Below are 12,576 nucleotides of genomic sequence, written 5' to 3' on the forward strand. Positions count from 1 at the left end.
AGACCTTATTGCGCTCTACAACTACGTGAAGGGTGGTTGTAGCCAGGAAGGGGTTGGGCTCTTCTCCCAGGCAGGCAACCAGCACCAGAACAAGGGGACACAGTCTCAAGCTGCACCAGGGGAGGTTTAGGCTGGAGGTGAGAAGAAAGCTCTTCACTGAGTCATTTGTCATTGGAATGGGCTGCCCAGGGAGGTGGTGGAGTCCCCATCCCTGGAGGTGTTCAAGAGGGGATTGGATGTGGCACTTGTTGCCATGGTCTAGTAGTCATGAGGTGTTGGGTGACAGGTTGGACTCGATGATCTTTGAGGTCTCTTCCAACCTTGGTGATTCTGATTCTGTAAAATACAGGTTTGATGGATGGACCACTTGGTGGACAAAGAACTGGCTTGATGGCTGAACCCAAGGAGTGGCTGTCAATTGGTCCATGTCCAAGTGGAGGCCAGTGACAGGTGGAGCCCTTCATGGATCAGTCCTGGGACCAGTATTGTTTAACATCTTTGTTGGCAACATGGCCAGTGGCATTGAGTGTGCCCTCAGTGGGTTTGCCGATGACATCAAGCTGTGTGGTGCAGCAGACACAAAAGATGCATGAGAAAAAGGGAGAGATCTGTGGTACCATCAATATCTGCGCATACAGAGGGAGGGGTGGGACTGGAAATTAGTCTTAGACGTGGGAAGCTAAGAAAGGGAGAGACATGATGTCCTCAAGGAAGAGCCATGGTGGCCTCAAGGAAGAGCCCATCTTCCTGGAAGAAGGGAAGCAGACAGTATTGGAGTGATTCTGGCATTGTTTAAATTGGAGAACTGAAGCAAGCAGTGGAGAAATCAGCAGCAATCACTTCTTTCCCCACCATGGCAGAGTCTCACTAGCTGGTGGAGGCGGGGAGGGGGTCACAGCAGCAGGACCCGGGTAGGCCACGTCACGTTCCTTCAGCAGCAGATATCACCACAAGGCCAACACCATGAAATTGTCAATCAAGTTTAATGCATCATAAAGAAGTAAAACTACATTGGCATATTTAAGACAAACACTTTGTTTTTTTTTATTTCCTATGCACACTATCCACTGGACAGTCCCCTTTTCAAAATAACTACTTGAAACAGTCCAAAGACACTTCAGAACTTCTTCACATATTCAACCTTCCACACTTTTCCTCCTTTTTTTTTTTTTTTTTTTAAATTTTTTGCCTTTATTATGGTCTCTTTTTTTTTTTGCCTTAAATTTGTCTGAGAAGGAAAAAAAAAATAATAATAAATGATAAAACTCATTAAACCTGAAAACATCTACATTGCAAGCCACGTCAGAATGCATGATTGGCAATACCGTAACCAAGGTATAACAACTGTGTTTTTACTTACTTAGTTCACTTTGTTCATCCATAAAAGAATATAAAAATCTTGTTCAGCTGAGTGTTGTGTATTAAAATAGATCTGTATAGTACTGCACAGTTTCTCCCGGAGTTGTGACAATGGTTGAAGAAGGGACCGTGCGCTGCTAGCGATGGGCGACGGGAAAAAAAACACAAAGCCAAGCCAGTCCCTCGTGTGGGTTTTTCGTGGTTTGGTTTGGTTTGGTTTCTTTAGCTAGTTAGGTATTCAGTTATAAAAGACACGCTGTTTCGGCACCATGTGATACGCTGATGTGAGAGACACAGCCTTGCCTCCTGCTCTGGTGGCTCCATGCTTCCCGTAAGGATCTGTTGTGCTATTGACGGAGAACTCATAGAAGACAGAGCTGATGGCATCTGGGGGGGGTATGTGTGTGGTGTGTGTGTGAGGTGCTGAGAACCACTGGGTTGCCCATCACTGCCTTCCCGGGCAGGTCGCAGGGTGACAAGGTGGGGCTGTGGCCTACAGGGCTTGAGGGGCAGGTGGACCCTTGCAGCATCAGGAAGACTAGCTAGTGAAACAAGCAGGTGCACTGGGATTTTTGTCAGGCTAGTGCTAAACACTTCCCAAATGGGCTAAAAATCCAACAAAATATTATAAAGGAATCAAGTCTCCAAAAAAAACCCACCCCAAAATCAACCCCAAACCCCAAACCCAAACCCTTTCCTTTTTTCATGACCTGTCCCTCCCCTGGAAGGCTTGGTGGTAGTGTCCAGTATGAGACACAACCCCTTGAAGCATTTTCCCCCCTTGGACCACTTTAGCAGATATTTCTGCAAGCAAAAAAAACCAACAAAGAAACATAACCATGATTAAAAAAAACCACAATAAAAAGTCACATGACCTTTTCTTTAACAATAAAAATGCAGTACAAAAATGCAAAGTTATCTTATTTTGGGGCTTTTTTTTGGCATATTATCTGTACTGGCAGGAAACAAAACCCAGAATATTGATTTGCTTTTTTTTCTTTTTGTTTTTTTCCCCCCCTTAAAAAAAAAACCAACTTCCAAAAATAACCAAAAGGGAAAAAGGGGGGGTGGGGGGGGAAAGAAGAAAAAAAATGAAATCCAACAAACAAACAAAAAAAAGAAAACCCCCAAAATAATCTCTAAAAAAGAAAAATTAAACCCAACCAAAAAAAGAAACCAAAACCAAACAGCAAAATAATCTCTCTAAAATAAAGGAAACCCAATAAAAAGAAAGAAAAAACCCAAAATTATCTCTCAAAAAGAAAATTAAACCCCAAAAAAATCTTTCTTAAAAAAACCACCCAACAATGACCAAAAAAACCCCAAAATTGTATCTCAAAAAACCCCCACAACCAATGAAGAAAACCCCCAAAATAATATCACCAAAAAAGGAAAATCCCAAAAATAATATATATAAACAAAATTAAACAACAACCAAAAAAACCCACCAAAATAATCTCTCTAAAAAAAGAAACCTAACCAAAAAAAAAAGAAAAAAAAGCCAAAATAATCTCTCTAAAAATAAAACCAAACAAAAAAAAAGGAGAAAAGCCCTAATATAATCTGTCTAAAACCAAAGAAACCCAACCAAAAAGAACAGAAAAACCCCAAAATAAGCTAACAAAAAGAGAATGAAACCCAACCAAAAAAACCCCAACCCCCCAATCTCTCAAAAAGGAAAACCCCCAAAATAATCTCTCTCCAGAGAAATAATGAAGCCCAACCCCAAAAAGAAAGAATAACCCCAAAATAATCTCAAATAAAGAGAAACCCAACCAGAAAAAAGAAAAACATCAAAATAATCTCTCAAAAAAAGGAAAAGCCCCAAAATAATCTCTCAAAAACCATGATGAAACCCAACCAAACAAAGAAAGACTAACCCCAAAATAATCTCCAAAAAAGAGAAACCCAACCAAAAATATAAAAGAAAATCTCCTAAATAATCTCTCTCAAAAAATAATGAAACCCAACCCCAAAAGAAAGAATAACCCCAAAATAATCTCTATAAAAAAACCAGAAACCCAACAAAAAAAAAAAAGAGGAAAACTCCAAAATCATCCCAAAAAAAAAAGAAAAACTCCAAAAAGAATCTCTCTCTCAAAACAAAAATAATGAAACCCAACCCAGAAAGAAAGAATAACCCCAAAATAATCTCAAAAAAGAGAAACCCAACCAAAAAAAGAAAAGAAAGACATCAAAATAATAGCTCAAAAAAAGGAAAAGCCCCAAAATAATCCCTCTCTCAAAAACCATGATGAAACCCAACCAAAAAAAAGAAAGAACCCCAAAATAATCTCCAAAAAAGAGCAACCCAACCAAAAAATGAAAGAAAATCTCCCAAATAATCTCTCTCAAAAAATAATGAAACCCAACCCCAAAAGAAAAAGGAAAAACCCCAAAATAATCTATCAAAAAAAGGGAAAAAGCCCCAAAATAATCTCTCTCAAAACAAAAATAAACCCAACCAAAAAAAGAAAGAATAACCCCAAAATAATCTCCAAAAAAAGAGAAACCCACCCAAAAGATAAAAGAAAAGCATCAAAATAATCTCTCAAAAAAAGGAAAAGCCCCAAAATAATCCCTCTCTCAAAAACCATGATGAAACCCAACCAAAAAAAGAAAGACTAACCCCAAAATAATCTCAAATAAAGAGCAACCCATCTAAAAATATAAAAGAAAATCTCCCAAATAATCCCTCTCAAAAAGTAATGAAACCCAACCAAAAAAGAAAGGAAAAGCCCCAAAATAATCTCTCAAAAAAAGGGAAAAGCCCCAAAATAATCTCTCTCAAAACAAAAATAAACCCAACCAAAAAAGAAATAATAACCCCAAAATAATCTCCAAAAAAAGAGAAACCCAACCAAAAATATAAAAGGAAATCTCCCAAATAATCTCTCTCAAAAAATAATGAAACCCAACCCCAAAAGAAAGAATAACCCCAAAATAATCTCTAGAAAAAAACCAGAAACCCGACAAAAAAAAAGGACGAAAACTCCAAAATCATCTCAAAAAAAAAAAAGGAAAAACTCCAAAAAGAATCTCTCTCTCAAAAGAAAAATAATAAAACCCAACCCAGAAAGAAAGAATAACCCCAAAATAATCTCAAAAAAGAGAAACCCACCCAAAAAATAAAAGAAAAACATCAAAATAATCTCTCAAAAAAAGGAAAAGCCCCAAAATAATCCCTCTCTCAAAAACCATGATGAAACCCAACCAAAAAAAGAAAGACTAACCCCAAAATAATCTCAAATAAAGAGCAACCCATCCAAAAATATAAAAGAAAATCTCCCAAATAATCCCTCTCAAAAAGTAATGAAACCCAACCAAAAAAGAAAGGAAAAGCCCCAACATAATCTCTCAAAAAAAGGGAAAAGCCCCAAAATAATCTCTCAAAAAAAGGAAAAGCCCCAAAATAATCTCTCTCAAAACAAAAATAAACCCAACCAAAAAAGAAAGAATAACCCCAAAATAATCTCAAATAAAGAGAAACCCACCCAAAAAAAATGAAAGAAAATCTCCCAAATAATCTCTCTCAAAAAGTAATGAAACCCAACCAAAAAAGAAAGGAAAAACCCCAATATAATCTCTCAAAAAAAGGGAAAAGCCCCAAAATAATCTCTCAAAAAAAGGGAAAAGCCCCAAAATAATCTCTCAAAAAAAGGGAAAAGCCCCAAAATAATCTCTCAAAAAAAGGGAAAAGCCCCAAAATAATCTCTCAAAAAAAGGAAAAGCCCCAAAATAATCTCTCAAAAACCATAATGAAACCCAACCAAAAAAAAGAAAGACTAACCCCAAAATAATCTCCAAAAAAAGAGCAACCCAACCAAAAAACGAAAGAAAATCTCCCAAATAATCTCTCTCTCTCCCAAAAAAAACGAGCCCCCAGCAAACAGAATAGAAACCCCCCAGAACAATCTCCCTAAAACACAAGAAGAAAGCAATGAAGCCCAAGCTGCCCAAGCTCTCCACTGTTGTGGTTGATGCTGACTCTTGCACACAAAACCCCTCCATGAGCCAAGTGCACCGAGAGCAAGGTCAGCCAAAAGGAGCTGCAGAGAAGGGAGGAGTCTGACAGTCAGCCTCCGCTTCGATACTCGGAACGCACATACAGAAGCATCAGCATGAAAGTACTTCAATGTTTCACTAGGAATGCTAGCTTCAGACAGTGTCTTTATTTAAATATCTGCAATTCTCAACTCTAATAATACTGAAAAAAAGAAATTATTTGTGGGGTATTTTTTTCCCTCTTTTCTTTTTTTTCTTTTTTTTCTTTTTTTTTTTTGCTTTTTGTTTGTTTTTTGATCTTTATTTCAAGGCTCTGCGAGTGTCCGTGACGGGTCAGGACAGCCCCATCTCCAGGTCACCTGAATCAACGGGGCCAACTTTGATCAGAATTCATCTCTAGTCCTAAGCAGTTTCTGGTCAGCTCACCAATTTCCCTCCCACGCACAGCTTTCAGCCCAAACTACTTCTCTACTACCTCACTAACTCTTTGCATTGAACACCTTCGCCTTTCAAGGAGAACTGGAAACCTGTCTGCTCCCCGCAAGAGGACAGTCCGCTTCCCACCAGCCATACTGTTCCTGCTCATCCTCAGTCATAAATACATTAAGGCCAACAGAACAGAACAACAAAAATCTCTTAAGCACTGAAGGTCTTGGCAAATACAAAACCGCAGCACCACCCGCTCCGTGGGAACCTGCTGCCACAGTGACCTACAAACTGGACTGCTTGGTTTGCAAGTTTCTATGAGTATCAAAGCTTAAGATTGCTCCTTCCCTCCTTTGTCTCAGGTTAACCTCTCCTCTGCGCTTGTGGATAAAGTTTTTTCCCCGTTCCTTCCTTCGCACGCAGCCGACGCTGTCAGTTGTTACCCTGCGATTGCTGCAAGGCTTTGTGCATGGCAGCAGAGGCAGGGGAGGGTTTGATCCAGGGGACAGTTAGCAGGGAGGAGGTGGTGGTGGTCGTCATGGTAACCTGAATCATCTGCTCGTTTTGTATCAGTCTAATGAGGGTTTTGAGACGTTCCAGTGATGACTGAGTCCCTTTCTGCTGGGCCAACAGGCTGGTTTTTAGCTCTAAGCATTTCTGTCAAATAAAGAGAAGGGGAAAGAGAAGAGAAGACTGAGAATATATTCAAATTGGTGTCAAACATATCTTGAAACATCCTTTTGTGTCTTGAGTGAACATCCTGCTCAAATGAAGTATATTCTCCTCTGGGGATAGCAAAACCACAGCTTAACGAATGGAATAATCACTGGTGCTGCACACGCTGCAGCAGCTGTCTGAGGTAACAATATCCATCCCGGCCCAAATACATTCAGAGGACATTTCCTACCTCATCCTGCAGACAGCCTGGCAGTAATGCTTTCTACACTCCAAAGAGATTATTGGCATGGGATTGTAATAGCTGCATTACTGGAAAGTACCCAAGGCATCAGTGAGCTCTCTAAATCCTACCAGAAGGTATTGTTAAACACCGTTGCATCACCATGATGCATTTTCTGTGCGCCACACGTTTTAGGGACTCAGCACTATGAAGGTGATCTCTCTAGTCATGACATCAACATTGTGTGACAGAACACCTGACCTGAGACACCACCGTTGTACCACTGCAGTCACAAGAAAGTCTTTTTCTTATGAAGTGTCCAAACTGCACCCCACAGTCACTTGAAACACTGCATACCAGCCTACATACCACTCTCATGGGGAAGAACTTCCTCCTCACCTCCAGCCTGAATCTCCCCACCTCCAGCTAGAGGCTGAGGGAGTTGGGATTGTTTAGCCTGGAGAAGAGAAGGATCAGGGGTGACCTCATTGCGCTCTACAACTACCTGAAAGGTGGTTGTAGACAGGAAGGGGTTGGTCTCTTCTCCCAGGCAACCAGCACCAGAACAAGGGGACACAGTCTCAAGCTGTGCCAGGGGAGGTTTAGACTCGAGGTGAGGAAAAAGTTCTTCACTGAGCGAGTCGTTTGCCATTGGAATGTGCTGCCCAGGGAGGTGGTGGAGTCACCGTCCCTGGAGGTGTTCAAGGGGAGATTGGACGTGGCACTTGGTGCCATGGTCTAGATGTGGGGTCTGTTGGGACAGGTTGGACTTGATGATCCTTGGGGTCTCTTCCAACCTTGGTTATACTGTGAGACTGTGATACATGAAAGCAAGCATGAACCAAACTAAAGCATCCCTGCTCTCTCTCTTCTCCAAAAAGAGGTAAGGAAGAATCAGTAGTTCTCCTTTTCCTTCCTCAACCGCGTACTGCTGTAGCTAACATCCCATCCTTCATGCTATCAACTGGCCTGCAAGGGGCTATGTGACAGACCAAAATGTTGAGTCTATCCACGAGACAGAAGGAAGCAATGGTCTCTCTTATCTGAAACCTACTGTTTGCCTTCTCCTAGTGGGTCCAGAGGCCTGGCAAAACAGATTGTCTGCAGACTGCTCCTCTTCGGCTGTCATCTAAACTGCCGGGAGTAATGGGGGGATTCTCCAGTCCTGGGGAAGCAGGACAACCTCACTTGAAAGTCACATTGTTTGAAAAGCAACAGTGTAGAGCAGCTGAGAGGTTGAATTAGACAGATGAAATCTCATGCTCTGTTTTTACCAAATACTACCCTTCCACCTCTGGAGGAGTGCACTCTTTAATGCACATCTCTGGCAAACACCAGAAACGGAATTGCTCTGTGCCAGAACGCCTTTCGTTGCTTTTCGCCTTCCAAGTGTATCTTGGAAGGATCTATATCTATATCATCTATATCTGTATCTATATCATCTATATATCTATAATCATCACCTCACACTACTATTGAAAGAGCCTGATTTTGCCAAGAGAGAAATCTCACTGAGGTTGGCAGCCCTGACACACACCTGGTAGCACACTGTACCCCCAGATGTTTTTCTGAATTCCTCATTCCTTCTCCCACCTACCAAAGATACTCTGTACCCCAGAGTCACCTCTTCATACATACATGTTTCCATCAGTGCTGATGGTGGCTGTACACATAGGGAATATTCCCCACTGTGATGTCTCTTAATAAGTTATAGGTTCTCCTTCCACTCTGCTTTAAATGTCATTAATATTTTAACGTGTCTCCTCTGGATAACTGTAGTGTTAAAACAAATAGTGACCAGTTACTCCTGCAGCTGCCACTTTGAGTTTTTCAGGGTTAGGAAGTTTCAAATATTTATTGAGACTGCCATGAAAGCTAACAGGTGTCCCTGAGGAGAGTGCTTGAGGTGAGGTAGTCCCAAGTAAGTTCCTTCAGCTATGAAGGATAGGAACTAAGGCGCTGAACTCATCCCATTCATTGCTGCCAGAGACAGGTCCTCATACCGTGGTATGTGTGGGAGGCACCTCCAGCCAGCATTTAGCTTTGAAACAAGTTTATGGAGAACTCATTTTCAGACACAAAGAGACTGTTAGCATGTTCAGCTTCTAAGACAAGTAAAGATGGTTATTTCTAACTCTTTCATAGTTTTGAGCTTATGGACAAGCAGCTACCACTGGAGGACATACCTGTGATTAAACTTTTAACCTGGAGAATGGGAGTGCCTTAAAATCACTAGGTAGATTACAGCTGGTTATGGCACTACTAGGAAGGCAGCCATGACTGCTGGGGTTGTGGGGTGGTTGTGTGCAACAGGAATTCCTGAGGAAAAACTTTTGCATTGTGAAGGTGACAGAGCACTGGAGCAGGCTGCCCAGAGAGGTTGTGGAGTCTCCTTCTCTGGGGACATTCAAAACTCACCTGGATGTATTCCTGTGTGACCTGCTCTAGGTGATGCTGCTCTGGCAGGGGGTTGGACTGGATGATCTTTCGAGGTGCCTTCTAACCCCTAACATACTGTGATTCTGAGATTTCTCCTCCTCAGCCTACCAAAGCAGCTTGCTTTTGTGTGAGAAGTACATCCATGTGGTTTTCCTCAGAGAACTACATTCACGCTTGGAACACCTGTAGCTTAGCCCCAAAATAGCCTTCTTTTTTTTTTTTTCAGGCATAAATTCTTGATAAACTTCTCTGCAGGAGACTCTGTGTCCCCAGCTCAGGTGTCCTACCTTCACTGCATTGTTGAGAAGTCGATCTTTTTCTTCTAACTGTCTATGCTCACTCTTCAGCTCGCTGCTTCTCTTTAATAACTTTCGCTTCTCTTCCTCTTTGACTGTGGAACAATAAGATTAAAGATGAGAGATGTTAAGAAAAGGGCACACAGCAAAACCATGTGCTTGACACCAAAAGGCAGAAGCAGGGATTCTGAGTGATTAGTTCCAGGTCTTGTTAACCTTTTGGTAGCAGGTACACCCAAACAAATCTGGAGTTTCTGCTTGCACGTGTCTATGTCAACGGCTAGCACACAGGACAACCCAAAAGCTACAGCACGGGTTTGAGCTGAATTAAAATTAATCCTTCACCACATGTGGTTGTGGAGGTCCCCAGGAAAGAGGTGAATGGTATTGAGGAGCAGGTGAGCCGCCCAGAACGGCAATAGTTAGTGATCCTTGCCTGAAAAGCACGATCACAACAGGTCCACACCTCTGCAAAACTTGCAAATACAATCTCCTGCCCCCAGTGGCCTGAATAGGGAACTGCAAAAAGAGTCATGGTGAATGCACAAATACCTAATGATTGTGATACTAAATAATACCAAAGCAATTAGGAACTGATACTGCTGTAGCATCTGAGACAAAAGTTGGCATTGTGCTACATAGCCAACTCCATGGCTCAGGTCTAGGCTGACTGTCTCTCTCTGCCTCTCAGCCTGATGCATTTCTGCCTCAAAACCCCATTTTCAACCCTGTTCTGAGGAAGGCACCATTTGAATGATAGCCTCCTCTACAGAATGAAGTTCCAGAGAGATAAATCTCAGCTTCCTTAAAGAGAGAAGACAGTGAAGGAGCAGACTGAGGGGGAAAGAAAATGACCTGCTGCTCCCAGCCACAGCCCCTTACGGCTCTTTGTTGAATAATGCCATGGTATCTGGTAGCATTACATCACTGCATCCATAAAAGTGGTAAGAAAGACTCAAATGGCAGCAGCAGTCATGAGGTGGGAGTTCCTTGTCAACAGCTGTGTTAATCCCTACCTGTTTTATGAGTAACATAGGAGTGAACAATAGCCAGAGTTCCAGTCCATGGCACATTATCATCTTTCTTTAACACCTGTAAGCCCAGGAAACAATAAAAAGTTAGGACTCCACAAAGACCCACATCAATGTTTTCCTTCCTCCAGCCTCAAAGCTCTGCAGGACCAGATGTAGGGTCCTTGTCTTGGAATTCACAAGCTGAAAAGTAACAGGAGAATAATTTGAGCAGCCATCTCCACTGGGGCTTACTCCTTTACACATCACTATAAACAGCATTACAGTGCTAAAAGGGGGTTACAAATCCTCTGCTGCTTGCTGCCGTGGCCAGAAGGCACCCTTCAGCCCTTGACAAGCAGGCTTGCACACTGCCAGGAGTGTTGTCTACTCCACATAGAAGACATTGCTGGTCCATATGAAAACACGACTGAGGATCCTGGGCTGCCCTGCTCTCTGCAGCTGCACGCTAGAACTTCCCCTTGACGCTTTCAAAGGAGCATAACAGTGATCTCAAAGCTAAACACAATGAACTCTAAGGCACAAAATCTAAGCCTCCACTCTATATTCCAGTGACACTGTACTGTTTTAGTAATTGTTCTCCTGCTCCTGCAATCAGCATTATTCACAGCAACTAGACAAATTAGCATTTCTGACATGACTGTGATCAATAGTTGTGTGTAATAAACACGATTTAAAGAAGAGGAAGTGTTCTCACAGCTTTCAGATCCTCTGCTTAACAGTGTCTCTTTCTGACACTGTCTCCCTCATTATAAGATTTACATTACTCCTCTGGCAACCTTACATGCTGGTGGCTTCACAGTGAAGAAGGGAAAAAAGAAAATGAGGAGACATTTTAAAGGGGCAGACCTCAGCAGATGCATTTACAGGGAAGCTAAGGCACTCACTGTATGTTCTAACTCCAGGTCAATGAAAATACCACAAACAAATGCTGCAAAACTGTACTTAAAACCTCTCAGCATTACTTTAGCTAATGCAGTCCCCTAAGCTGTGACCATAGGTTAGATCATTTCAGTGGTACACAAATGTGAGGTTTCTCCCATTGTCTTTCCTTGGCATGGTGTGCTCCATGCAGCTTACCTTCTGTTGGCACTTTGGACAGACCCAAACCCCTTTGGGGGCAGTTTTGAGGGGTGGATCCAAGCAGTTGAGGTGATATGCTCTGGGACACGTACCACAGGGCTGCAAGTTAACGCCACGCTTGCAAGCAGTGCAGTGTTCATCATGGTGGATCTCATTCTGCAAGAGAAGAAGGAAGGCCTGGGTAAAGGCAATCCATTGAGAACTTCTCCCTCTACAGTATTCAAGGCCCCTCTTGGAGCAGACAAGGTCATTCAAACACAAAAATATGTCAAAATGACTCTGGCTGCTGCAGAAGACAACAGAAATAATGGTGTATGATGGCAACAAACACAAACACACGAGCCAGAAGCCAGTTCATTAACTGAAACAACCACAAAACCTAACCCCCAACTCATCAAACACATGAGGGAGCTGATTAATCTGGCCAGCTTCTGGTGCACTTGATGCACCCCAACACATGTATCATCACACACAGCTCTATTCTGAAGTCAGTGTGTGGATCACTTGTCCTTCAAGTCCAAAGCAGAAGGAAGCAAGCGTCTGGGGAGAAAGCAGAGTTTCATGGTTTGTGTCCACTGCCTGAAAGAGCAGCTAGAAAAACAGTGCGCTCAAGGACAACCTTCTGCTGTGTACCCTCTGATGGGAACTCCTCTAGAGGGCTCCTCTGGCCCTGTTTTCTCCCTGGCACTAATTGTTCCTTCTTCAGACTTGCTCTGACAACCTTTCTTCTACAAGACTGATTAGTACTTTATCTGAAGCAATATATAAAATGAACTGAGACTCATCAACAAAGTTAAAATGTCATGTAGTAAATTGCTGTGTTAATCTGGTAGCCATGTTAATTACTCTTTGTATAATTAAGTGCATTTTAATAAAGGAGATACTGATTTTGAAACTCTCATGGCTTGTGAACCATTACAATAAAAAAAACCCTAAATTTTCCTTGTGCTTTTCCAGGAAGGAGAATAACAATCCTGTACCTCTGCTAGTTCCAAAAGCATATTTTCATTTTTATGGATATTAATTATAATGTTTCAGG

The 12,576-nt window shown here is 42.0% G+C and overlaps 1 protein-coding gene across 3 annotated transcripts in view; it reads right to left on the bottom strand.

The window, feature by feature from the left end:
- Window positions 1-5,659: 5,659 nt before the first annotated feature.
- Window positions 5,660-12,576, bottom strand: part of PHF21B (PHD finger protein 21B) — a 199,633-nt gene continuing 192,716 nt past the window's right edge. For all 3 annotated transcript variants that reach the window (XM_054173900.1, XM_054173899.1, XM_054173898.1), the window contains 4 exons: window positions 11,535-11,693; window positions 10,440-10,515; window positions 9,415-9,518; window positions 5,660-6,447 (listed from right to left, as the gene is read on the bottom strand). In XM_054173900.1, coding sequence (XP_054029875.1) covers window positions 6,223-6,447; window positions 9,415-9,518; window positions 10,440-10,515; window positions 11,535-11,693 — 564 coding nt within the window. In that variant the 3' untranslated portion in view covers window positions 5,660-6,222. The remainder of the gene's footprint in view (window positions 6,448-9,414; window positions 9,519-10,439; window positions 10,516-11,534; window positions 11,694-12,576) is intronic.

Source organism: Dryobates pubescens, chromosome 27 (genome assembly GCF_014839835.1).
Source record: "Dryobates pubescens isolate bDryPub1 chromosome 27, bDryPub1.pri, whole genome shotgun sequence".
In the NCBI taxonomy this organism is placed as follows: domain Eukaryota; kingdom Metazoa; phylum Chordata; class Aves; order Piciformes; family Picidae; genus Dryobates; species Dryobates pubescens.